Here is a 25,464-nt window from a genome sequence, read left to right as displayed (position 1 = left end):
ACTTTCAAAGAGTACTCACTAGGGAACAGAATTGTCTTGTTAATCAGCCAAAAAATCCCAAATCAACAAAACTGCACAAAACAACGAACCCACTTCCTTCCATCCACACAATTTGAGAGCCTTTGCGTATCATCGATTGAAGCACCTTATCTTCTATGCTACTAGTCAATTAAGGCAATTATTCCTTTGCTATTGCTTATCCTTGATAAGCAGCCATTAGGGTTATAGTAAACGATATAGGGTAACTCAAAACTGTAATTGAAGACTGATTCATGGGATAAAAATGTGTAATTAATGTCTTTCCATTATGTGCTTAAAAAGAGAGAAGATGGGGACTGCAAAGGATTTGTTTCTCCTGCTTTCAACTTGCATTAGTTTTGTATGAAGTGTAAGAGAATGGGTTTATCTGAACACTGGTACACAACTGCAAATGAAAATATCAAATAGTAAGAAATACGTTATATGGACATGCTAGACAGAAGAATTAAAGATAACCAGACTTCTTATAAAAAGATTTATTAAAAATAAGTTCTTTAAAGAGGAAAAAGTGTGACCCACCTATATACATTAAATTGGCAAATCCTTCATGGGGCTTATAATACAAAGTATTCCAAACTGAGCAAGAGACATTACATCTTTTTTTTAAATGTGTCATGCTTATTGGAACATAAAAGCATACGGGAAGAGAAAAAACAAACACTTAACACACAATCATTACAAGCAAACTCTGGGAAATCAATGACTACTTGCAAAGATGAAACTCAGTGATCAGCATGATGCTATAGTTAAAGGAAGACAGAAATAAGAGTTCATGAATAGTCTTCAGTGGATACAGTTTATCTGACAGCTGCTAGCTTCCAATTAGTTCTTCATTTGTATTGTGAGTTAAAAGATCTTAGCAAATGGGTTTGTGTTCTATAAATGTAGAAGTATACTGGGGACAACAAAATACCACCCAAAAACAGGTAAAGAAATGCAGCTTTTCCAGCTCTATTGCAGCAGGTATTAAAGATACTTCTTAGGAAGCAAGTTACATAATTGCTCCTTTTCTCTTTTAACTCCCCACATCTCTGGCAGTCAGAACCACAAAAATAGTTTTTCTTAAAATTATTTTATTTTACAAGAGTGTTTTGCATAAACAGTGACATGACAACACTTGATTCCGCATGCTTCAGATGACCTCAGCTTCTCATACCCAGAGGTCATATTGAGAAGGAAATCCTTTCAGTTGTGTCTTTAGAAGATTTCCCATTTTTTAGTGCATACATACACAGCTAGCTGAGAACTGCAGTATTACAAACTTCTACTCATCCTTACAGAATTCATTCTAATCTCAGATGTACACAGGACTTAAGTCCTGAGAGCTCTGTAGCATCCTCTTTAGTCCCATAGTTTAATAAGACCATCCCAGCCGCACGTAATGACTTTAGATGTTTCATGTGGATGCCACACTGCACCAATACAGACTTTATCATGTGCTTTTAATCTGCTGTAGAGTTTTGTTGTCTTCCAGTCCCAGATGTTAAGTTTTCCATCTGCATCTCCAGATATCACATAGCTGTATTAACAGGATTGAAATAAAAGCTGTATCATCATATAATACGCTTGTATTATAATACTTCTATATTGAGCAATGGAAAAGGGCTTCACCCCCTGAGCTTCCTGTGCGACAGTCTGCAAACGTATCTACCAAAGAATTAGCATTCATCCTGTGTTCTAATGCGCATAAATCCTGCAGAAGGCGATTCATCAACTGCAAGGTAAATGTGCTAAGCAATGTGATTATACCATATACTGTGTTACTGGAACTAAAGAGAATACATCAGCAAGAGAGAGAGTGCTGGAAGTTTCTCTAAAATTTATAGATGATTCTACTTTTTCCTGCAGTGTTGCTGAGGTTATTCTCCAGTTTTTATAGTAATACGTATTTTATGCATGTATAGTGGTAAATGTATGAGCGTATTACTGAGCAAAGAGGATGAAAAATACAGTTCTCTGAACAATAAATGAGGATACCCACACCAGGCCTGCAAATGGGCAATACTGGGCAAGTCTGAATCCCAGGTATTTTAGACAAGTACGTATTGTGGGAACAGACCCTGTGCTACAGACCACACACAAAAAGAGCCAGATGCACAGGAGGCTTATGGCTTGCTACACCAGGGCTAGTCTCTGAATGGTTTAACAGCAGTGTAAATCATCTTTGCAGAATGGGGGATCAGGACTACATGGACTGTTACCTAAATGCTGCTCAGAGTAACCACTGAGTATAACTTAGTCTGATCAAATGACAAGATTAAACGCTCCGTTCTGCTGCTTGGCTAGAGAACTCTGTCTGATGCCCAGTTAATATGATGGCTGTGCATCAATGAATACTGCAGAAGATTCAAAAAGAAATTTAGTGTCTGTACTAGCAAGTTTTAAGATGAAGCTTATTCTCTCAAAATAAGACTTACCTCATGTCAGGTGAAAAATCCACTTGACAAGCGTAGCCAGCTACCATGTGACCTTTGAAAATTTTCTTTTTGTTTAATCTGAATCTGTTCTGAGCTCCAAAAATCAGAATTTGGTTATCCATCGACTGGCAAGCCAACCATTTCCCTATAAATGCAATAAACAAAGGTGGTATCAGAGTGCTGCATTTGAATAAACAGACTTAACTGGAATGTTTGAAGAGATTTTTATAACTTTTCTTGCACTATCTTAATCCAGATGTTCTTTATGTAACAGGGTTCCAGGTAGCAGCTGATATTTCTTCTGCCTGGTACAACTGTCAAGAGACAAAACCTTACATTTGACAGGAGTTGAGACACCTATTCCTACAAAATGCACTCAGGACTGCAGATAAGCTCTGGCTGTTACAAAAATATCAACCTGTATCAACGCCATTGACTTACTGGTAAGTTTTTAAGCTACTAAATTTACTAGTGCACATAATCAAGTAATTCAGATGAGGGGGAAAAAAGAAAACATCTAGCTGCAATCTATCTGATTACCTGTCTTGTGGATAGTCTAAGACTGTCACCTCTTATTTTCTTTAGAGGAAAAGCACATCTACGGTAGACAGGGGAGTTTTTAAATCGTTACATTTTTGCAACTATTTAGTATTCTCTGCCCTAACAGAATGCAATTTAATAAAGATAATTCAGTGAAAGAGAAAAACCCAGGCTTTTCTCTTCTTAACTCTACCTCATTTTGCATCTTGGCAGTGCATTAACTCCTGCCTGAGAATCCAATGAAGATAATGTGTTACAGAACACCACAGAACAGAGACTCCTGTCCTGAATTCAGCATATAGTCACTGTCTTTACAGATTCTTATGCAAACAGTGACAACATAAAATGTGCTGACTTGACTGTAAATCTGATCACACTTACAGCTACTAGCTGGGAATTTGAGGATTTTTGCAGCCTCCCAAAGAAACAAATCAAATGTATACCACCAGCATGTTACTCTCCTACTTCTTAAAAAGTCTGTTTCCTCCATCACTCAGGAGGAAAAATTTAATTGATAGGATTCTTAAATCAGTGCCCATAAGTAGAAAATTTCCACATATGTAAGATTTTCAGTTGACTTTTCTTTAAAGGACTCAGCTCCTTTATTGACACTAAAATGATGCATGACACGTCTGGCACAATCTGCAGCTTAACTATTCCTAAATAACTTCTTTTGTGCGATACTGGACTATTATAGTAATGATAAAGTTACTTAATGTGACAGTTAACTAATGTGTTAGTTAAGGTGATGTCTTGAGCTGAAAAGATGACTACTTCATTCCCAACATCATTTGCTGTCTCATCTCAGAAATCAAATACACAAATGACAGCAGCCAGAACTGGAAAAAGAATGAAAAATCCAGTATTTCAATATGGAAGGATATGAACTGAAAAATTGGATTAGAATACAGCAAGTTGTGCAGAAACAGGGGTTGAAAAAGGCCAGCTTGGGAAGCTAATGCTTTTAAACACAGCTATCTCTTTCTCCAGAATCTTCCTTTTTATATTAGAAACCCACTTCTATTGTTAAGAATAAAGTATCTACACTGGAAAGCCATACAATTTGATGTTGACAGCTGGCTGAAAACGTTAGCTGTACAACAAGTTGATCAGTCAGTACTTGGCATAATGGGACTGTTAACTGTAAATCTGGCAACACTTCAATAATGTTTACACTAAAGCAATTTAATTTTGGCCAAAACAAAGACTGTCCTGTTAGAAGGATTTTCATTGACTACTGGAAGCTCTAAACCTTTATTCTCCTTCAGTCTGCTTCTAATTGAAGAACATAAACATCAGAGAAATATTAACATCCAGAAACAGAGGTAATTTGGTATTTCTCTTTGCAAGAATTGTTTTGGGCTATATTCAGAACAGAAAAGAATAGCATTACCAGGATCATGTACAACATCAGTTTCTGCTTTAACTGTGGCACCACAAGGACTGCTGTACTTCCTTAGTACTTTGCAGCCATTGTCAGTTCCCACCATTGTTTCTCTTAATATTTTAAATATATCAAAAAGCATATTGAGCTCTATGAAAAGAAAGAGTCCTTTTGCCCTGTTTGGATGAAGGTCTAAATTTAAGCCGATACATTTATCCTGATATAACTCTAATTTTTGACATATTTTTTATTCTTAAGACTTTTAAATCAAACCCAGATCCAGTCCAATCTTGGAATAAATGCACACACTGGTTCGGAATGGGTCATGTGGGGTGACAGCATAGCAACATTATGGAGATATAATCAGTAAGACGTGCCTATGTAAACTATGCCTAAGAAGGCAGTAAAGTTTTAACTTACCGTTTGGAGACAAAGTCACAGCTGGCATTGAATGCATACTTGGCTCAGCAATATACTTGAAGTCTACAGGAATGTCCCTGCAAAAGGAAGAAGTATGTTTTATGAAGACATGGAGATATTCCAAAGGGCTGCCTCCAGTCAGCTGATTTACTCAGCCACTGAGCCATGTAGAGTGTATCGTGGCGCCCAAAGGATGAATGTGTAAAAGCTCAAAAACATTAGGAATGCCCACCTAGGCGGCTCCAGTTGCAGAGCCACCTAGAGGATAACCTTTGAGAGTGAATTTACCTCAATCAAATAATCCCAAGTGCAAAGCAGAATCATAATTCCAATTGTTAAAGAGTAAAACTGCAACACAAAGATATTCTATTGCCTCCAGTTTAACTGCAGCTCTTACAAAATTCTTATGTAGGTAAGTAGAATAGACTGATAAATGCAGGTATTTTACTGGAATGTCTTATTTTCTGGAATGTCTTATGTGTTTTAATCGTCAGTCCCTGCAAATGCCCTTTTCATCCTAATCTCCCAGAAAAGATTGCTAACCAATTCTGAATGTTCACAAACCTGAACCGTGATCTCCCTGGTCTCAACTGCATACAGGACTATGCCAGTGCATATTAAGAACATACACTGTCCTAGACAAGGCTTAAGGAAAAAAGAAGTACAGTCTAGTCCTTACTCAACAGAAATGTAATTTGGTTTTGACTATATAAATTGAATTACTAACGGTCATGCATACTCACAGTATTCCTCATACCCTACACTAGAAGACTGGTAAGAAGGGAAGGCATGCACATGTCTTTCTCATTAAGCAAAAGAATTCTCCAGCAGAAAATAGATTTGATTAATGTATTTAGCGTAAAGCACATTTAAAATGTTCTGTAGCAACATTAATTAATACAAAGGGTTTATGACTGGTTTATGACTTCATTGTTTAATTCACACAAGTAGAAGAGCTGCTGGGACACTATTGGAGCAGAGTGTGGGTGGCTGTTCTGTACTAGCTGACCAAGCCTTGCTGGATGGCAATATGGTTGACATTAGCAAGGTAATTACAATTCTATTTTGTTACAGAGTAAGTGATTTCCTGTCATCTTATGTTAAGCAAAATGCACACAGGCAACAGGGCGAGAAGTGTTCTGTTGTCAGGAAACAACACAAATGCTCCTGTGAGTTAGATGGTAAAATCATTTACCCCTCAGAATAAGAAGGTCAATCCACTTAACACAATCTGTAGAAAAGAACATACCCAGGGATAATTGGCTTCCAAACAGGCAGGCCTAAGACTACTGTTGGACAGTAAAACTGTAAAGGAGTAGCAAAGTCCACATAATCTCTAAGGGCTGACCAACATGATGGCACAGAAAGTGCAGCCCCTCGCGCCCCACCCTATCCTTTTGCATCAACACCCAAACAGCTTCAAACCCCACCTGCAGCACAACACAAAGTCATCACTGCAGTAAGGCCAGATCCTGATCAGCTCCCACTACCCAACACTCCCTCAAGCCCACTGGTCATCTGGAGTCCTCAATGCCAAGGTAAAAGCAACCCCACTTTAGGCCCATTAAAAAAAAGCCTCATCACAGAAGATGCATCTCCAATGCCGAGTTGTATTGCAGCAAGAAATTTAAATGTAGCACAGGTTGTCCTGCTTTCTATTCCTTTACAGATGAAGGCAGGCTCATCTACAGGATTTATTCACGACAAGTCCGCTTTATGTTGAAGCATACCAGGCACACTTAGGACAGCTGCAAGATACACTGCATTAAGTTATCAGAGTAAAGAAATACACTTACATTTCACATTTTTTCCAGTCTAATTTCTAAATAAGTAATATCAGCCTGCTGCCTCAAGAAAAAGCTAAACAAAAAAAAAAAAAAAAAAATCAAGAAAGATGCTGTCATAGCTTCCTGACCTCAATACTCATGTGATATACAGCTTGTTCAAATATTTAAAGATCTTCAGGTTCCCACTTCATAGCATTTCAAAGGCTGAAAAGTTTTAAATATCAAAAGTAGTACCTGCTAGATAAGATTTAGAAATGTGATACTCTGGGGTTCTAATACAACTTCTGCCCTAAGCGGCAGAGCAAAAAATCCTTTTAAAGAAAAGTGTATTTGTCTGTGTGTGTGTGATCAAACCAAACCAAAGCCCCAAACCCAACCAAACCCAATTTTAAGATCTACACATCATGAAGAGCTCTCTCAAAGGGTACAGTATCTTTACTGAGAATGATGGAGAAAAGGCCTGCTGAGGGGTATAGCTTTACAGAGATGATAAGCCTCCTAAACCTGTCAGGATAATAACTAAGCTACCACAGTATAGTTCTTGCTTTGCTAGTTCACTTGAAGGTGAAAGGAAATAAAAGTCTCCAAGGTCAATTGCTCACATCATTTCACTGCTTTTCCAAGTAGGATCAGATGCACACGAAGCAGACAAAGACAAAGTAGTATCTTTCATTTCCAAAAGAACACTGCATATGATACCCATGCCAAGTTTAATATCCCTGCTGTAACAATACAATCACAGGAAATGAGAAAGCAGACAAGTTTAAAAGTACTCCCATTAAGATTCCTAAAGAAACCATATAATCTGCAAGAGTCTGTGCTATACTTGCAGTCTGAATGTTCAGCAACCAACCAGCTGCAATTGAGTGAGATCTATACCTGGGATGAACTCTCGGGGAAAGGAGATCTGAATTCTCAGCGGAGAAGTTCTCACTGTGATGAAGGCTGACATGGCACCCCATTACCAGCTCTGGCCAAGTCAAGGAGTTTACAAAACATACTACAAAATTCCTCTAGAGCATTGAAACAAAGCAATTAAACCAGCTTTAATTACTGGCTTTTAGGGCCATACTCGCATCATATTTCTGTAAGATACTAAAGAAATATTGTGCTGAAGAACATATGAACAAACATACAAAAAAGTATGTTTTAGTAACCAAATTACCCTAAGTTGCAAATTATTTTCCTTATGAACTTAGGAAAAAATGATTTAAGAAATCATTTTCCACAGAAGTTTAAGCTCTAAAAGCTTGTGTAGTGAATATATTAACTTGGCTTTAAAGCATTATAAATCCTTGGATCTTAAAATTTATGATAATACATATATCAAGGTATGTCGTGGAGAAAGTTTTTGAAGTCATGCTTACAAGGACAGCATTACACTTACTTTTTCTAAAACAACAACAAAAAAAAAAAAAAAACTACTGTTTTATGCCATATTGCCAACAGTTGATTTCCCTGTTATTTGAACAAGGAAGCATACAACAAGTTCAGTACGTATTTTTTTCTTCAGAGGGAAAAAGCTTCTGCTACTGGAACAATCAGGTTGTGATATTCCCATGCCAGAACCTTTTTGCCTTTCCTGCTCTTCCCCACAGAGTGACTAAATCCACCCACTTCACTATTTATTTCAGCCATCAACACAAAGCTCACAAAACAAGGGCAATCCAATCTCAAGGAAATAAGAGATTTGTGCAAGTGAGATCATCCTCCCACTCATTAGAGAGGAGGCATTCCTTAGAAGATATGCTACTGCAAAGATTTTTCTTTAAAGAGCTCAGTAAATGTATGGGTCTAATTATTAAGTACTGAACAGAGGCTCTCTTGGAGTGACATATGGTGACAACATTATATGTCTAGCCTAAGCCTCAGTTCCCAGACTTTGGTCATTACCACTGCTGGTACTGGCAATGATAGCAGCTGATCACAGACACGCTGAAGGTTTTTGCTGGCTGCTTGGGTAACATTCAAATGTCACAGATTTTTTTGTCCCTTTTGTCTAGATTTGCCACAGAGCTGTCAATCTAGTGTCCGTATTGTGTAACAGCTTTGCATGTGTGAGCAGCAAGAGAAAGGAAACCGATACCTAAAGATATGGAATTGATTATTTCAGCGAGAAGTGTGAAATCCTAGAGGAATCTTACAGGTCCTAAGCTGAAAATCTTAGTACCTAAAAACTTGTGAAAAACATTTCAGATTGGAGAGATCTGCTTCCTCCTCAGGTATATTAAGAATTGGAAGTCATTTAAACTTATAGGTTTTATGATTTTTTCTTTGATAGACTCTCCCTTTTCTGTCATCTATTTTATTCATGAGTATCAATGATTGCCAAACCACCCAGAAATTAAGCTACTTTGATTAATGTATTTAGCAGAAAACACATGCAAAATGTCCTGTATCAACATTAATTAATAAAAAGGGGTTATGATTATTATATTAATGCTAAACTACTCATTTAATACATGGGCTAAGTATTATATGATACTATGCATATCCAAGTTCAAAGCATTCAAAACTGACACACATACACAAATGTAAGACTGCAGGTTAATTTAAGAGCTAATACTCAAGGAAAGGAGAGAGAACAGAGATCACTGTTAAAGTGCAGTGTGCTTCAGACTGACAGGCTACCTTATGCTTTCTTTGGGGGAGGAGGAAATCTGGGAAGTATCTCAAGCATTAAGCCAGCTCTTCCTCAACTAGCTAGAACTGGGTACACTCCAGTGTTCCACGTGCTATGCGCTCTTTTAAAAATAAACTCCCATCTCAGTTTGCTCATAATACACTTTAAGTTAAAATTAAAAAAATTAAACTTACCATTCCCAGACTCTTAAGCTCTTGTCATCAGATGTACTCACAAACCTTCTATTTTCATCCACAAACACAATGGTGTTGACAGCTCCCAAATGCCTATCATATTCCTGCACAATCTCACCACTTCGAATATCCCACTACAAATAAAAAAGTCAGAATAAGACCTTTATTTTTTACTAAATATCAAATTTTAGAGTAAGAGATAGTACACAGACATACCTGCACAATTTTCTTATCTGACATTCCTGCAACAAAGAGATTTTGTTTATCTTCGTCAGGATTGAACTTGACACAATAAGGAACCTTCCTGTTTGTGAATCTTGAAATACACTGCCCTGCAACAGAAAAGCCATTCATAGTGCATCAGGGTGGAAGTTCTATGGGCTGATTAGTTCTTGCAGATACTGATGAAAACCATTCATTTTACTTTTACTTTCCTAACAGCAGAAAATACTTGTTTTATAGCCCTTGAGAGGATTAGAGAGTAGAATTTACCCTGCTCTTTGATTAGACCTTCTTTTACATGTTTATATTAATGCAACCTGCACAAACACACATATAAACTGTTCCCTACCTTTACTACAGCTTTCTAAAAATACAATTGCGCAGTACCCTGTATGTCATCAGGACATATTAAAACTATTAGGATCAGTCAGGACATCACAAGCCGACCAGTCTTTGCAAAGCATCACCTCCTTACCATCAGTGGTCTTCTCAACAAGAGACAAACTTGGGGAAGAATTCCTCAATCCTAAACTTAGAAAAGGGTAACAGTAATCCAACTGCAAAACAAACCACTGACCTCCTCCTCTCATAGTCTCAGCCATAAATACCCTGATTACATGTTATCCGTAACTTGCAGGAGCCTGTCTTAATCTGAAAGCTCAAGACATTTTTCAGATGTCTAAATGACCGAGTTCAGACTCAAGACTGGAGAATCTGACTTAAACCTTCCTAACTGTCTCCTGTGTAAGACTAGTAGCACTGCTAACCAAGAAAGCTAATGTTTCTTTCAAACATGGAAGCTTCCTGTCTTAGGAACAGACTTAAGGTTAAAAAGAATATTGACAAAAATCTATCCTGTATCTTTTTAGCTTAAGAAATTGCTAGAGCAGAATGCTACAGAGCATCTACCAGACGGTTCTGTGAGAGCATCAGGCCTACCCTCCATCTCCCTATACCAGCAGTTTATCTTATTTGGAGTGCTCTTCAAGTTCATGTTAACCAGAAGACTAAGTGAAAGAATTCTTTTAAATTAAGCATATTAAAGTATGATTCTATTACTAACTAGCATGCTTATATTTACAGGTATAAAAAGGTATAAAATTAATTGATCTGGTAAAACTTTGTCTTTTTGTTGAAAACTGTTCTACAAATAACTATCAGACTTCTCAAATACAAAAGATATATGAAATAAAGCTATACAGGTAGTGTCAACTGCACCATTACACAAAACAAAACATTTAGGGGAAAAAAAAAGTGACTATTCATCCTGTAATAAAAGCCTGAGCACTGAACTACAAGATGACATTAAGGACAATTGGAAACAACATGACTGACGATATATCAGTATATTTACTATTAATTAAACATAGTGCCAAACAACAGTTTGTAAGCCTACCTGTTTCAGTGTCCCAGAGTTTAAGGTAGCGGTCATAAGCAGCACTAAGAAACCGAGTGCCAGCATTATTAAAACAGATGTCTCTAACAGCTTTGCTATGTCCTACAAGACAGAAAAAAAAATGCATTGATAAACTTCTATCTATTCATGCCTAAAATTAATGGTTTTGTGTCTTTAAAAATGTTATGCATGTTAAATGCTCCAGTCTTTAACAATGCAGAGAAAACAAGAAAACCACTCAGTGAAGTTATTCATGAGCACTAGTAAAGAAAAAAAAAAAAAAAAAAAAAAAAAAAAATCAAGTAAAAGAAAGTGTAACTCCTAAAGAATAATGAAAATAAAACCCCCAAATCCTCACACCTCTAAAGCACTGGAGATAGAAACAACAGCACTTCACAGAACCAAGCATTATGAATCATTCATAAATTGATTTACAATCAATCTTCAAATCTTGAGTCACAGTTAAGATTTGCAAGAGGAATTTGAAACACTGTAATAATTGTCAATGTCTAACAAAAAAACAGGAAAGAAACACTAAAGGAGATACATTTAAAAGAGAAACATTTATAATTAGAAAACAAGTACAAAATATAGGAAATACTAGATCAGAAAATTAATAGTGCTTTCATCTGGTGTTAACCTTGTTATCCCTCAATGCCAATTGTTTCATGTGACCACTGCATTAGACTTGTGGGAGACCTCTTTAGTTACAATATTGGCACAGTAACTTAAATACAGCAAAATAGCAGGTGAATCTGGCTTATAATAAGGACCTTTGAGAAAAGCAGTCAAACTGTTTAGAAAGAGTAGGCTATCGAGAGATAACCTTTTTTGAGCCATCATTTTCATCGCACTGCTGTCATCAGAAACATTAGGTGAAAAAAAGACTTCTTTGTTATTACTCAACCTATATTCACTCAATGTTCTAGAAATGTTCCCATTTCAAAAGGGGAATCAGTTGCTTTTGTTCTGTATTCAAGGCTGCTAAGAAGTTTGTATTTCTGTCTCTCTCGGATATCTGCTTTAAAAAGCACTTGTTACATGAACAAAGACAGCAACTGAACCTAAAAAAAACACAAACTCCCATGCTTTTTGCACAGAAGAAATGACCTATTTGAGATGGGATCATCAGACCATGAGACGCCCTCACTGCATAAACACAGAGAGCTGCTGTTATCAACATGAAGTTGGGGCAATTTCAAGATTTTGCTTTTGAAAAGGAGTTTTGCATAAAGTATTGATGACTGCAGCACACTAATGTTTTGGTTTAAGGGTCATAAGATGTTTTACATGAACACTAAATTATACGGAATAATGACAAAGGCTCATTAAAAACTTGCACATTTTTCAATTCTTATTGCCAAGATCATACTGAATACTACGTGCTGGATGCCTACAAGCCTCCCCTATGATAAATTAATACGCAAACCTAAATCATATCCTTCCATGAAGTTGTCTTAAATGAAAAAAATCAGTTAAGAAAAGACTATTACCAATAAATGTTCGTAGACATCTTCGATCACCATATACTTCCCACAGCTTGGAAAAATAAAAGGGATGGGGAGAGAAGAAGACAGTTGTTAAATAATAATGATACTGAAATTATGTGCAAACATACATGGCAACATGTAATTAATTAAAGAATTAATTACAAACATATGACACCTACTGATTAATCATAACTATCACAACCCAGAAATTTAGAGGAATGCTCTGTCACCTTCTTGTTAGCAAAGCACCCTTAAAATAACTAAAACCCCCATACCGTATTCCAACTTTAAAGCCCTAAGTTTTTACTAGTAGAAATAAAACCAAAAAATATCACCAGCTTCCTAATATGATGCATGCTGGACTAAAATGAGAATAGTTCAAGACCACAAATGCTTCAATAAAACACTTCAAGAGAAACCTTTTGTGAGCTGTAAAACTAGGCTCCACAGAAAACGAATTATTATAGCAAAGGCAATAACCTGAGGAACCTGGAACCTTCTAAATGCTATTACTAAATGATCAACACTGTTCTAATACCAACAGTCTTGTATATTTTTCCATCTTTGCTCAAACAAATTTGCAATTGAAAAATCAAGTCAGAAAACCAAAAATAACACAGACAAAAGATATTTGGTAGAAGCACCAAATGCACTGTCTGTATTCAATGATAGTATTGTATATATAAAAAAACAGATACATTACCAGTAAAATAACTTACCTTAATTTTGCAATCCATAGAGCAAGACAACAGTATATGCCCAGAGAGAGGAAACAACCTAACTGCACTGACACCCTGTAAATAAGGACATAATTTAACAGTAAGTGGAGCATCTAGATGTTTCCTCTGTTCACTTGCCCTCTTTTCTAAGCAAAAAGCTTATCCTCATAAAATATACAGATACTGTGCCTTGAAAACAAATAACCTGCCCACATTCCATTTTGGAAACAGCAATGCATTTTGAACAATTGTTATTGACAAGCTGATTCACTTCAACAGCTGTATATATACCCTTTCCCAACACACTGCTACTGTGGTAAACACAGCAAAGAAATCCAACCTGTGGGTTTAAGGTGACTGTTTCTGTATAACAAGCCTTTATGGGTGGGGCAGGTGAGGAATTTTTCCACAAAAAAGTTTCTGGGGACCTCCATTTCTTACACATACTACCAATGGCTTGTACCTAATGAACTCGGATTCCCTGAGTACAGCAGATTCCCACTTACCTATTTCAGATACTCCTTCCAGAGAAAGCCCAAAGAACAACTCATTGTTTCATGTCCTTCTTTCCATTTCATGTCAATTATCCATTCATATTCTACCCAGTTCCTCCCACCCGTTTGGAGTTGGGTGCTTTATCCTCCCTATCATTGTTTCCTTATATTGTCCAGTTTTCTAGAGCTGTCAGCCCATCTTTCATCTGCTTCTCACATCAGTAATGTCATTCATCTCAGGAAAAAGCTGTTTTATGCATCAGTCTGCCTTAATAGGCTAATAGGCAGAGGAGTGACTCTGTGGAGGAAATGTTATTCTGGCAAACACTGATAGATGCAGCTACAAGCTTTATGATGCAGCAATCATTAAAAAAAAAAAAAGAAAAAAGTTCAGAGCTGTGACTCAAGTCAAAAGGAGTAAAAACTGAAAGTGTTCCCTGTGTCCTTCTTTCTTTTTTCCATCTTTCCCATTATCATTAAGGTGGTGTCCATTGCCAGATAGCATATTTCTTCAAGCAACACTGAAAACTAGAGATAGAAGCAGCAGCAAATTGAGTATAAACTTTACAAACCTAAACCGTGGAAGACTTCTTTAATACCAAAATATGTATATAGTTATGGGCTCTTGCACAAGAAGAAACTGTAGATGTTAAATCGTATCAAAGAAAAGTCTCAACCAGGCACACCTTTTAAAAGTAGTAGCTTTTGGGTAATAGTATTTGGGAAACTTGCTGATGCACCATAAGCACAAAACCATTATAACTTTTGATAGGTTTGATAGGAAATAGCCCTTAATGACTATATTAAAAAAAAAAAAAAAAAAGGCATCTTTAGGGATCCCTAGAATTAGTCTTACTCTTATTCATGTGGTAGTTTAGGAAATAACTACACATACCACAGAAGTCACTGAACAATACTTGTCCCTTTAACGGAGATCAGGAAGCCACTATGCTAATGAAAAGGTGTATGCAAGTAATAACTGCATTTCAGCAAACACCTTGTCTGAGCACGTAGTGCAACCAATTACATGCATAACATAGTAAAGACAAAAATATCCCTTCCTGACACTTCAGTTTTACAAAAGTTACGAGCTTCAGACACAAAGTGAAGTGTGTTTTTATGATTCACGCTCACAAACATGACTTCCTACCTTTGTATGTCCAGACCACACGTGGATTTGTTTCTTTGGAAGATAGCACTTTTCAGGTGGCATTGTAGAACGGAGATTAACTCCAACATCTTGAGGGACATGAAGGTATGATCTCCCCTGGTAGTCATACATTTCCTTAACTGAAAAGATACACACAGAACTCTGAGAATCCAAGACCCTGTACTGTAAAAGTTTATAGTCTTTGAAAGGCTCAACAGCCACACAAAATTAAGGTTTTTCTGAACATAGCTGATTTGCTGTGAAGTGGGAGGGAAAGGAGGTAGGGGAAGAAAAATCCACTTCAGAGGATACAGATGGAGAATCTTATTTGGCATCAGTTAAGCTCAAATTAAATCATTTCAGCAAAGTCTGCTTGGAATCTGATAATCGGAACAGGAAGACAGTTTCTGCCCACAAACACCTGACTCTTCATCAAACAGCAAAAGAGTGCCCAACACAAGGGTTGCTTACACTAATTCTACATGGATTCAAATGTGCAACTCTAACCCTGGCATTTGCTTGCAACTCACATTCCAGCCAGCTCTGTGCTGTGTCAGTCATGTCAACAGAACGACTAATCAGAGTAAAAAAAAGATACATTTGGCCAGTGTGAATCAATATTGGTCAGCAGTAGCCAACAGCTGCTCTTTAACTAGACAGAAGAAGTGATTAGACTATCAGACATGCAGGGATGCACTATGCTCGGAAATGGGTACTCCAGAGTAGACTTATGCTGGATAGCCATGACATTAAGGTCTGCACTGATTTAATTTCTCCCTTTCAGGGATATTGTTATGGCAGTCTCAGTTGTACAAGTGACCTCCTGCACAGTATCAATGCTTACATATTTCTGCAATGTTTGTTTTTGAGAAGACTAAAGTTTATCTTATAAGGTCTTTCACTGTGAAACTTCAGGTAGAAGCCATAAAAAGCTGGATTGAAAAAGTTATTCTACAGGAGCTCAGTGGCTAAAATTTTAGGTTTGTTAAGATGATCACTATTCAATAAAAATTGTCATGATCTTCTACTAAAGAACGAAGTACTAATGTCAGCCACTTCTTCAATGCATGTAAGAAAGGATACTCCAACTTGTGCATGTGAGCCTGTTGAAAGTGGTAAACAAAGATTTGGTTTACCAGCTATCTATGCCAAGCAATATAAGGCAGGACTGTTTTACATGCAGAGAGTTGAAGTAACAGTTTCCCAAAATCACCAAGTTTACTTACTAAACCATTTTATTTGACGGTATCACTATAAATACTGACACTATAGGCTTCCATAGGGTAATTATTTGACACACAATTATTTATAGGATAGCAAGAACATATACATTAAAACTGAGGAAGTATGAAGTCCAAGCAATTTTCTAAATTGTATGTAAGCCATAACTCAAAGCACGACCTGCTGATAAAAACACTGGCATTCAGAACTGCAGTAATTCTGAAGCTGAAACTAAGCCAAACTAATAACTTTATAATGTTTGCTCTGTAAAACAGCAAAGGGATGCGCATGTCTAGTAACATTAAAAGTAAATAAATAAAATCAGTGCCCTCAAAGATGACATTTCTAGACTGCTTTTCACAGTATGAAGTGGCATTAGTCCAAGTTTATCTCTTTCCCTGTCCTTTATACTTGAGTAAAGGTGAGTGCTGTGAGTGCTGTTATCTTCAACACAGAAACACGAAGGTGCCTCAGCAAAAATGCTGCGGCTGTCTGCCTTCCTTGCTAATTAACACAGCAGGCAAGAAAACACTGTGAACAAGATGAGGAGAATAGACAGGAAGATGGCACTACCATGTAATATAGTCTTCTCCTCTCCAGGTTTATCATCTTCTATTTTTCCTCTCTTCTGCCTCTTAGCTGTTATTTCATCCAACTCTTTCTGTTCTTCCTGGAAAAATAAACCAGGATTTTTAAAAAATTCAGTGTCCAGAATCACATCACAAAATCCAGAGCTGTATCACTGTTTGTTTATTTACTATTAAGAATACATTTATTTGCTAAATGAGATTAGAAATATTTCTAAGCATCAGTAAAGAGAATACCTTTCTCAAAACCAGAATAGTTTGAAAAGAACTTAATATCTTTTTATTCACAGACTACAGCTAAGCATCACTGTCTGAACAAGGATGTGTGTTGGAGGGTTGTGTGTGTATGTTATTGGGGCGTTCTTTTGTTTGGCTGGGTTTTTAAACAAGTTTAACTTTCAGTTCTTTTCAAGCTGCTTCTGTATATAAACCTCTTTTAATCACTCTACACACAATGCACAGATACAATGCCCTTTATTTCCAACCAGTCTTTCAAATAATAGTATGCAAAATATTTGGATTACCTTATTTGGATATATAACTTGACATGTATATCATCCTAAAGCATAGCATGGGTAAGCCACTGTAATGTACTAACAATCTGTAGCTATTGTGTTAAAGTAGTACTTACTTCTGATGGTTTGGCTACTTCTTTTTCATCAACATACTTTGCCCATGGTCCCAGAAAACCATCAATGTTAGATGCATCATTCTCCTTGAATTTCTTCCTTTTTTCAATTTTCCTTTGTCCTGTTTCAAACACTGTTAAACCTGAAGAAGGAAATAATACATTGCCTGGCTGCTAACACAGAATACAACATCAGAAGTCACACCATAGTCAGTTTAAAAGAAAAAGCCACCACTACCACTCTTCCCAATATGCACACCAGAATGGAAAAAGCATTTGCCTAAAACTGGTGAAAGCATTGCTAACTTTTCTAACTATGAACACTGCTAACTGTACAATAACAGAGGAACCACTTAAACTGCTTTTTATGGTTTGTTAGACAATGCAACCATGAATGTACCCATGCATTTTTAACACCGAGTCTGCTGACATCAATTTTCATACTTGAAATAGTGCACTGTTTGAAAGTAGAGTCCCAGCAATTGGCTTCTGATCCCCCTCACCCCTTTTACCATTTAGCAGCCTTCAAATGGCTTTTCTTTTCCAAATAACCCAACAGCTTAACTCTGCTAAGCAGAGATAACATGCAATTTCCAGCAGGGGTGCTAGAGGTTGTATACAGTGATCAGTTTGGTACTGAGTAGCACAGTTAAGATGATTAGCTACATACAGGTATCCTAATAAAGACATATGACAGTATTAGCTAAGACGGAGTATAAGAAGACCAAAAAGCTGTTTCAAATATACAGATCAATTCTATTTATGCAATGGCACATGCTAGGTCCCAACTGCAAATACTAATTTGAGATTTGACATGATAGCCTGAAATATCTGCCCCTTCAAGAAAGCAAAGCACTCCCATATCTCTCTTCCCTTTTCACATTACAATCACAACACATTTTTTATTGCATCTTTGGATATGCGTAAGTCTCTCATAGTTCCCTCCTTTGCTAATACCTCTTCCATTTCTCAGTTTAAAAAAAAAAAAAAATTGAAACAGTAATCAGTTGCAAGTCATTATATGAGATTCTGAACTAATTACCTTGATTTTTTTCAGCTTCTTCTACAGAACCAATATATTTAGTAGCAACTTCAGGGTTATCTATGGAGGGATCTAATGCATAACCTAGAACAAGGAGAGAGATAAAATACTGTTATTTCAAGCTTTTTAGTTTTGTACAATCTTTAATACTTTGACCCTGCCCCCCAAATTTTTTTCTTGTTGACTCTCAAGGAGCTAGAGATGAGGAAGGGCTGATACTTTCAAATCCCATCTACTTTTCACTCAGTCTGAGTATTAACACAAAGTATTATCATGAAGCCCTAAGTACATGCTGCTGCCAGAATGCTTCCACTTGTACAAGAGAGAAGCAAATAATAGACAACAGGTAACATAAGACACAAAGGGAGGGTTGTCACAGGAAGCAAGGTCACTGAATCTTTCTAGTGGGAAGGGTTCCCTGGAAGCCCCTGGCCCAATGTCCTGCTACAACCAAGGTCAACACTGAATTCAGACCAGTTTGTTGTAATGCAAACTTTACTAGTTTTTTGAAATGCCATAGCAGCCTCTTCTTGTTGTAACATGGCATAAGGAAGAGACCAGCTCAAAATCTTATGTTGTGATGTGACTTCAAACAGATGCTGCTTTAGTTCAGTGCCCTGTTCCTTGGTTTTCAAAGCCAGTCAGTCACACTGAAACCAGCCCATTGCTGGTACACACCCAGAGCTGTCTGGCCTCAGCAATAACCTCTGGCCCTGCAGCCTCCTGCTCTGCCCGCTACCTCTTCTGGGTCAAAGAGAATGCTACTTGTGTCTGCCAAGCCTGGGGATGGCAGCAGCTGGAAGGAAGAGGACACAGGGAAAAAATGAAAGAAATCAAGTTTTCTAGGGCTTTGTGCATATTCTGTCTCCCCCAGCTGAAATTACTTCATCTTCTTCCTGCCAGAGTTGGGAAAGCTTGTTCCTTCAACTTGAAAGCAGTTGAAGTTCCTTCAACTTGCTTTAACTAACATGGATAGTATCAGAAGCAGCAGCAATGGCATTTAATTTTTAAGAAAATCAAGTACTTTTAATCAAGTATTTATTATCATTTCCTGATTACAGCTATTGAGTCTCATGAAAACCCCAAACCAACCAAACAAAAAAACCAACATGAAACCCCTGCTGAATTCACTCTTTAAATAATTTATAAAACGTACCAGCATTTCATAGATATTCAGGATATTTACAATTTTTTATAATGAGGTTCTCATTTTAATATGCGTATCTCACAGTTTTTCTCCATTTCTAAAGCGGATAGCAGGATCTTACAAGAATAAGACAGATGAATAAATTCATCTGGTTCCCAAGGAACAGGTGCACTGAACAGTCAGTTACTGACCACCATGGCTTTTTTTTTTTTGGAAAGACTGCACCCTAGTGGACATATCACCAATTTTTATTAAACATTATTCAAGTGACAAAATGTCCCTTGAGGACTCAATGAGATTCTCTCTGAATCAGGAAGGGGCAGAGGCGGAAAGACAGCAATGAATATATTAAATCACTGATAAAAGTAATCACATACATAGAAATCAAAGAAATCCTACAGCGTACAATCTAATTCTTAAATTTCTGATGATTCAGAGACAATCATGAACGGCGAGACATTGCCCAGTCCACCCCAGAAACCAATGGCCCATAAAAGCACTTGGATGCATACGAGTTGAGAACCTATCAATACCATTCCAACAGCCCAAGGAGGTCATCTCCCCCCCTCCTCCACGTTACGCAAAGACTAATGTCCTAGGAGATGGCCCTCATAATTTCTTTTCAGATGCTGGGGAAAAAAAATCTAACAAAAACTAGTAGAAGAGTTATTCCAAGAACATAGCAAGTGTTCCCATACAGGTGGAGCAATTTGTAGACCAGTTCTGGAGCTTCAAACCTGGTAAGACCCAGCTCCAAAACAACATATGCCCAGACGCTCCATGAATATGATACAAAGATAGAAATGCATACCAATGCCCTCTTAGGAAATATAAATTCCCACTATACCTATACCAAACAACAACAAAAAAGGATCTTTAAGTTATGCTAGACTATTACTACAACTCACTTCCAAGGATAAGCAAACTGAGCAGACACTGCAATTACACTTTTGCTAATTAGACTGCCTGCTTTAACTAAGCCCCTATTTCAATGAGTTCTCTTCCAAGCTATAATGATTCTGTTAAGAGCAGAGAGATATTTCTTTGGCGCTATGTCAAAATCAATACAGTGGATTACTTGTCCTCCAACTGTATTGACACTGTCTCTGGGACTCTATTTGGTCAGTACTTGTAAAAGAGGGACAGTATTCTAATGAATAGAGCCCCTGGGCCAAGCACAGCTTCCCGTGGAAGTGGAGACTTCTTATAGCTGGGTTGAATTTAGTCCAGCATCATTCTCACAGAAATGCTCTGAACAATTTCTACTTTCTAGTGGATATGTGAAAGAGAATCTTTTCTTTCTGGCTGGGACTCCTAAACACAGCTGCAAAAGACAGCTTGCTTTTATCCTACTCAGCTGGTATGCCATATAATGTGCCCTGACTTCTACATCTCCTCCAGTGTTATTTAGGAGGTAGATATTTCATGCCACGTTTTAGCAAGGAAAGGTACAATTCCACCTACATCCATAATTTCAGTGCACCTGAAATGGTTGGTTAAATTATCAGACTTTGGTACATTCCATAAAGACAGATAATTATGTTTACACTGTACTGTGCAATGCAGCATAGAGAGACCCAAGATAGCTCAGGTACGTAGAAAAATGCAGCTGGACTAAACCATTCTGATTGCACTGGCCGCTCCATGGAATCAAAGTAATCAGAGAATAAAGTGCCTACAATTGTAATAGGTAATAGTGACTGTAGGTGTTTCATGTAACATGAGAAGATGAAAGAAAATAATAAAATCAGAAGTGTTATTTCCAAAGTCAGTCATTTTAAGCTCTTAAAATATCAGTCTTACTGATGAAGTAAACCTGTTATGAGTATTCAGTAACTTGGTTATAACGAGCTTTGAGATTCATGGGCAGCAGACTGTTTCTTTAAAAAAGACTTCAATACCTTGGGAAGGAGAAATTTTAAACTACTAAATGCCCCATGGATGAAGCAGTCTACTTCTACAATGAGTGCTGATGCTGAAAGAGCCATGAAATTATTTTTCTACCATATTCACAAACAGTTTGTGTGCAGCATGTAAAAAAATAATCTGCAATTCTGCTCCATGCTGAAAACTGATATATGCCCACATAATTAAGGACAGTATTGTCTTTCTCAAAAAAATGCTCAGAAAGGAATTGTCAAGAAAACAGACTGCTTCTTCTGAGGGTACAGACACAGAAGAATAAATAAGGGCTTATCTTCCGGGGCTTCCTAGTCTTTTTAGCCATGCTCCAAGGACTACAACATTGGCTTTTGACCATTTACATCATTGTGGCCTGTGAAGTGAAATTTTTGTTTTTCTAGAGATAAAGCTTTCTCTTTAATAGTTGAAATTATAGAAGAAGATTGCCTTACATGAATGGATTCAAAACAGGGTAGATTACCTATGACTGCAGGTGCAAAACTGGTTACTAATTAAAAAAAGTTAGACTCTCACAGAGTAACTACTGAAGGCTTTCCATCAAATTGGGAGAGGATTTTATACTAAAATGGCCTGCCCAACTATCGTATTCAGTATTTTTTATGGATTATGCCATCAGAAAAGGATCCTATACCTGTAAAAGCTGCAGCTGACACCAAAGACAAGTGTGAAACACTTCACTTCAGCAAAGATATGATGAATGATAAATACTGAAAGCAAGCGAGCAAGAAACTGGTTAGGTCCAAGGGGAAAAACACAGGCTGCCAGGGTACTAGCGTAGATACACTTAACAAGTGTATTCTGACACCAATAAGAAAAATAAATAAATAAGTAATAATAAAAAAAGAAATCTGAGATTTATTGCAAAGGAAAAACTACATAAAACATGGAACAGCACTGGGAAGGCCTAATCTAGACTGGCATGTCCAGTTTTAAGCAATGCAGTCAAAATAAAAATTCAGAGAAAAATTAAGAGTAACAAGAATGATAGAATGTTGGAGGGAAGGGAAGGCCTAGAAAAGACTGAGGAAACATGCTTGTCAGTCTGAAGAGAGATAAAGGACAAATGGCAAAAACCTGATGGAACCGAAGGTAGTTTCAATTTGCAAAACCTTAGAGACAACAATGACCCATAGCTTGACAGGGCTGCTGAAGAGAATATGAGGAATAGTTTTGATTTGTAGCACAGAAGTTTTAGGGTAGTATCAATAAAATCTCAACTATTACACCTGTGAAAAAACCTACAACATTTAGAATCATGCAATATGTTAGAAGAGACCTTGAAGATCATGGGGTCCAACTGTTAAGCCAGCACTGCCCAGTTCACCACTAAACCATGTCGCTGAGCGCCACATCTACACATCTTTTGAATCCCTCAGGATCTTAAAAAAAGCCATATCCTTAAGCAAAAGGCAGCACACAAATCTAAAACCTCAGATAACAAGGATAGCAGTAAGCACAAAATCCTATTTCAAATGAGGGCAGGGAAATGGAAAACCCAAGCATGCATACAAAATGGCAGAGCCTAAAAATAAAACATAGTAAAATTGGCATATCTTGTTTTGAATTTATAAACTAATATATTCTATTCAGTTATGTCAGTATTACATTCTTTACCAGGTAAAAAGAACACAGAATAAGATGGTCATACCAGTAGGGAAAAACATGCTATATGCTACAGGAAGCTTAAAGACAATTCAGATGAACAAGTTAACAGGCATTAAAGGTTCCTTTGGATTGAAATTCCAGTTTTAAATAGTGGTGAGTACACTCGCTAGGACTCCCTTTCTGAGCATTCAGCTAGAAGGTACAATAACCATGAAATGGTAACAGAGATTAAACAGGTGCTAGGGAGAGAAGCACAGTAATAATGACACGGTTTAGTCACCTCCTTGTAACAGACTGCAAATCTCACACCAAGATGTAAAAAACAGCTTTTTTACACCATGTACTTGTACCATGAAACAGTCACATTAGAGGCTCACATAGCAAAAAAAAAAAAAAAAAATCAAAAATCAAAAAAGGGCCAACTGAGCAGTACAGGAAACTATGCTAAAACATCTTTTGTTTTCCAAGCATACACATTTTAACAACAACCACAATGCAGTATAAATTAACACTGTTGAGGAACCAAAGCAAGCCATAAAAACATTCGCTACAATGATCTCAATCTCAAAGCAGGAGGGCTATATTAAGTAAAGAAGATTTTAAAAAGGAACAGAAAGTGAGCAAAGGAAGCTTTTTCCAAATGCAGGGACACTTCAAAGACACCATGTAGGAGAAAAAGAACTAATGCCTGCCAGCTATTAAAGACTTTAAAGAAAGCAGAAGGAAGTGAGCACAGCTGAACAGTATGTAAAGAGAAACTACTAGAAATAAGAAACTATTCTTCAAAGAGCTGAAGTTGCATCCAGATGTGAAAGATACAAAGAATCAAACTCTAGCAGACAAAGTAAACACTACAGTAAGGCAAACCCCCCTTTCCCCTCAAAAACAAGGAGCAAATCACATAAGGTACAAAACATAACATTTGCCCTTTGTCAAAAACTGCAGGGGGAGAAAGCATGCAGGCCAGCAGATACAGGAATGAAAAGAACATCAGCAAGGTTTTTTAAAATATATGCTCATTGTGAAGGAATGTGGTAGGCTCCTGTGCCAGAACCTTTCTTTATGGGTAATGTGACAAAATATCCATCTCAAAGTAAAATGTCAGGAGACTAAAGAGTCAAATAAGTGGTAACGAAACACTGGGACCAGATGGTAGTTATTCAAGAGATCTAAAGCTGAAACACAGTGCAAAAATGCTCATGTTGTATCACCTCAATATGATAGAAATGGAACGTATCAGATACAATGCCAACTTTCAAAAGATGTTTCTGAGGAGATTTGGAGAACTACAGGTAACCAGCCAGACATTTGTATGGTTAGAAGTTTCAAGCAGTAGAAACTGTAATGAAGGAAATAAGGAGTAGGCACTTGGATGAGCATTATATATCACAGCAGAGCAGACAACACAGCTCTCCACAGAGGTAAATAACAATGACAAAACCCCCAGAATATAATAATGAGCAAAGCTTGGTTGATGTTGGATACCTTTACGAAACCAAGTTAGACCGATTACAGAATGTCTCAAAGAGTCTTTAAGAACTGCACAGGTCTTCAAGTTATTAAAAGTAGTTATTAACAGTAGACACTGTCAAGAATAAATGGACAGTTTCCACAGCACAAGCAAGTTGCTGGCAGACACATGCTCAGGCCCATGCTGTTCAACATATCAATAAATTATCTGGAAAAAAGGAGCAAGTAGCTTTTACAAAGCTACTCAAAGTAGTAGAGAAAAAAAAAACAAAAACCATGTTAAGAATTCTTAGAAACTCAAGGGAAAAAGCTCTCACTTTATTGATGCACAGAAATTCACGGTGAGATTACATTTTAAATGCTGCGCACAGCTTTGTTGTTCACATCAGGAACAATATAGTGAAACTAGCAGAGACTAAGAAGAGAAAGAAAGTACAGTCATAGATACGGAGGAACAGAAGGAAACAGAGGCAACAGAGGAAAACAGAGGAAAAGAAGACTGACCACTGAAAATTCATAAATATAGAGACATTGTCCTTAGTTGAGAGACTACATATTGAAAAAAGTATTCAGATGCATCACTATTTTCTTGCATCTTTCTTCTGCTCCTCACTAGGTACCAACTACTGCCCATGTGTCTAACAGGATAAAGGGTTGAAAGGACCCTCAGTCCTAGTGAGCCAGGATATCATGCTCATTTACTGCATCTTCTAGCTTGAAATTCAACTTCACAGTGCTTGTTCTTGCAGTTTAAATTGCCTATATCTCAGCCTTTTCATAGCTCCATTATCAGTGTACCCAGATCATTATCTCTTGAACACGCCCATAAAGCCGAATACTATAGTTGCACAGTTGCCAATGTTATTAGTCTTAAAAATGTATTTTTTATACTCTCTTGTAAGACAGCTTTCAATGCTGCACATTGGTGACATATATCAACAGCAGGGGCTTTGGGCAGATTTACTA

At 37.2% G+C, this 25,464-nt stretch overlaps 1 protein-coding gene across 1 annotated transcript in view; it reads right to left on the bottom strand.

The window, feature by feature from the left end:
• Nucleotides 1–500: 500 nt before the first annotated feature.
• The window catches only part of CDC40 (cell division cycle 40), a 37,101-nt gene continuing 12,137 nt past the window's right edge, over nucleotides 501–25,464 (bottom strand). The window contains exons 4-15 of the mRNA XM_057413166.1: nucleotides 18,354–18,437; nucleotides 17,315–17,454; nucleotides 16,670–16,766; nucleotides 14,876–15,015; nucleotides 13,232–13,306; nucleotides 12,516–12,561; nucleotides 11,023–11,124; nucleotides 9,621–9,736; nucleotides 9,405–9,538; nucleotides 4,801–4,877; nucleotides 2,457–2,601; nucleotides 501–1,558 (exon numbers count right to left, since the gene is read on the bottom strand). Of these exons, the coding sequence (XP_057269149.1) occupies nucleotides 1,381–1,558; nucleotides 2,457–2,601; nucleotides 4,801–4,877; nucleotides 9,405–9,538; nucleotides 9,621–9,736; nucleotides 11,023–11,124; nucleotides 12,516–12,561; nucleotides 13,232–13,306; nucleotides 14,876–15,015; nucleotides 16,670–16,766; nucleotides 17,315–17,454; nucleotides 18,354–18,437 (1,334 nt within the window). The 3' untranslated portion in view covers nucleotides 501–1,380. The remainder of the gene's footprint in view (nucleotides 1,559–2,456; nucleotides 2,602–4,800; nucleotides 4,878–9,404; nucleotides 9,539–9,620; nucleotides 9,737–11,022; nucleotides 11,125–12,515; nucleotides 12,562–13,231; nucleotides 13,307–14,875; nucleotides 15,016–16,669; nucleotides 16,767–17,314; nucleotides 17,455–18,353; nucleotides 18,438–25,464) is intronic.

This window comes from Pezoporus wallicus, unplaced genomic scaffold, assembly GCF_028554395.1.
Source record: "Pezoporus wallicus isolate ANWC-B61680 ecotype Strahan unplaced genomic scaffold, APGP_CSIRO_Pwel_v1 contig_7505, whole genome shotgun sequence".
NCBI classification, from domain to species: domain Eukaryota; kingdom Metazoa; phylum Chordata; class Aves; order Psittaciformes; family Psittacidae; genus Pezoporus; species Pezoporus wallicus.
The sequence above is the reverse complement of the archived record's forward strand: the minus strand, read 5'-3'. Positions and strand labels throughout refer to the sequence as shown.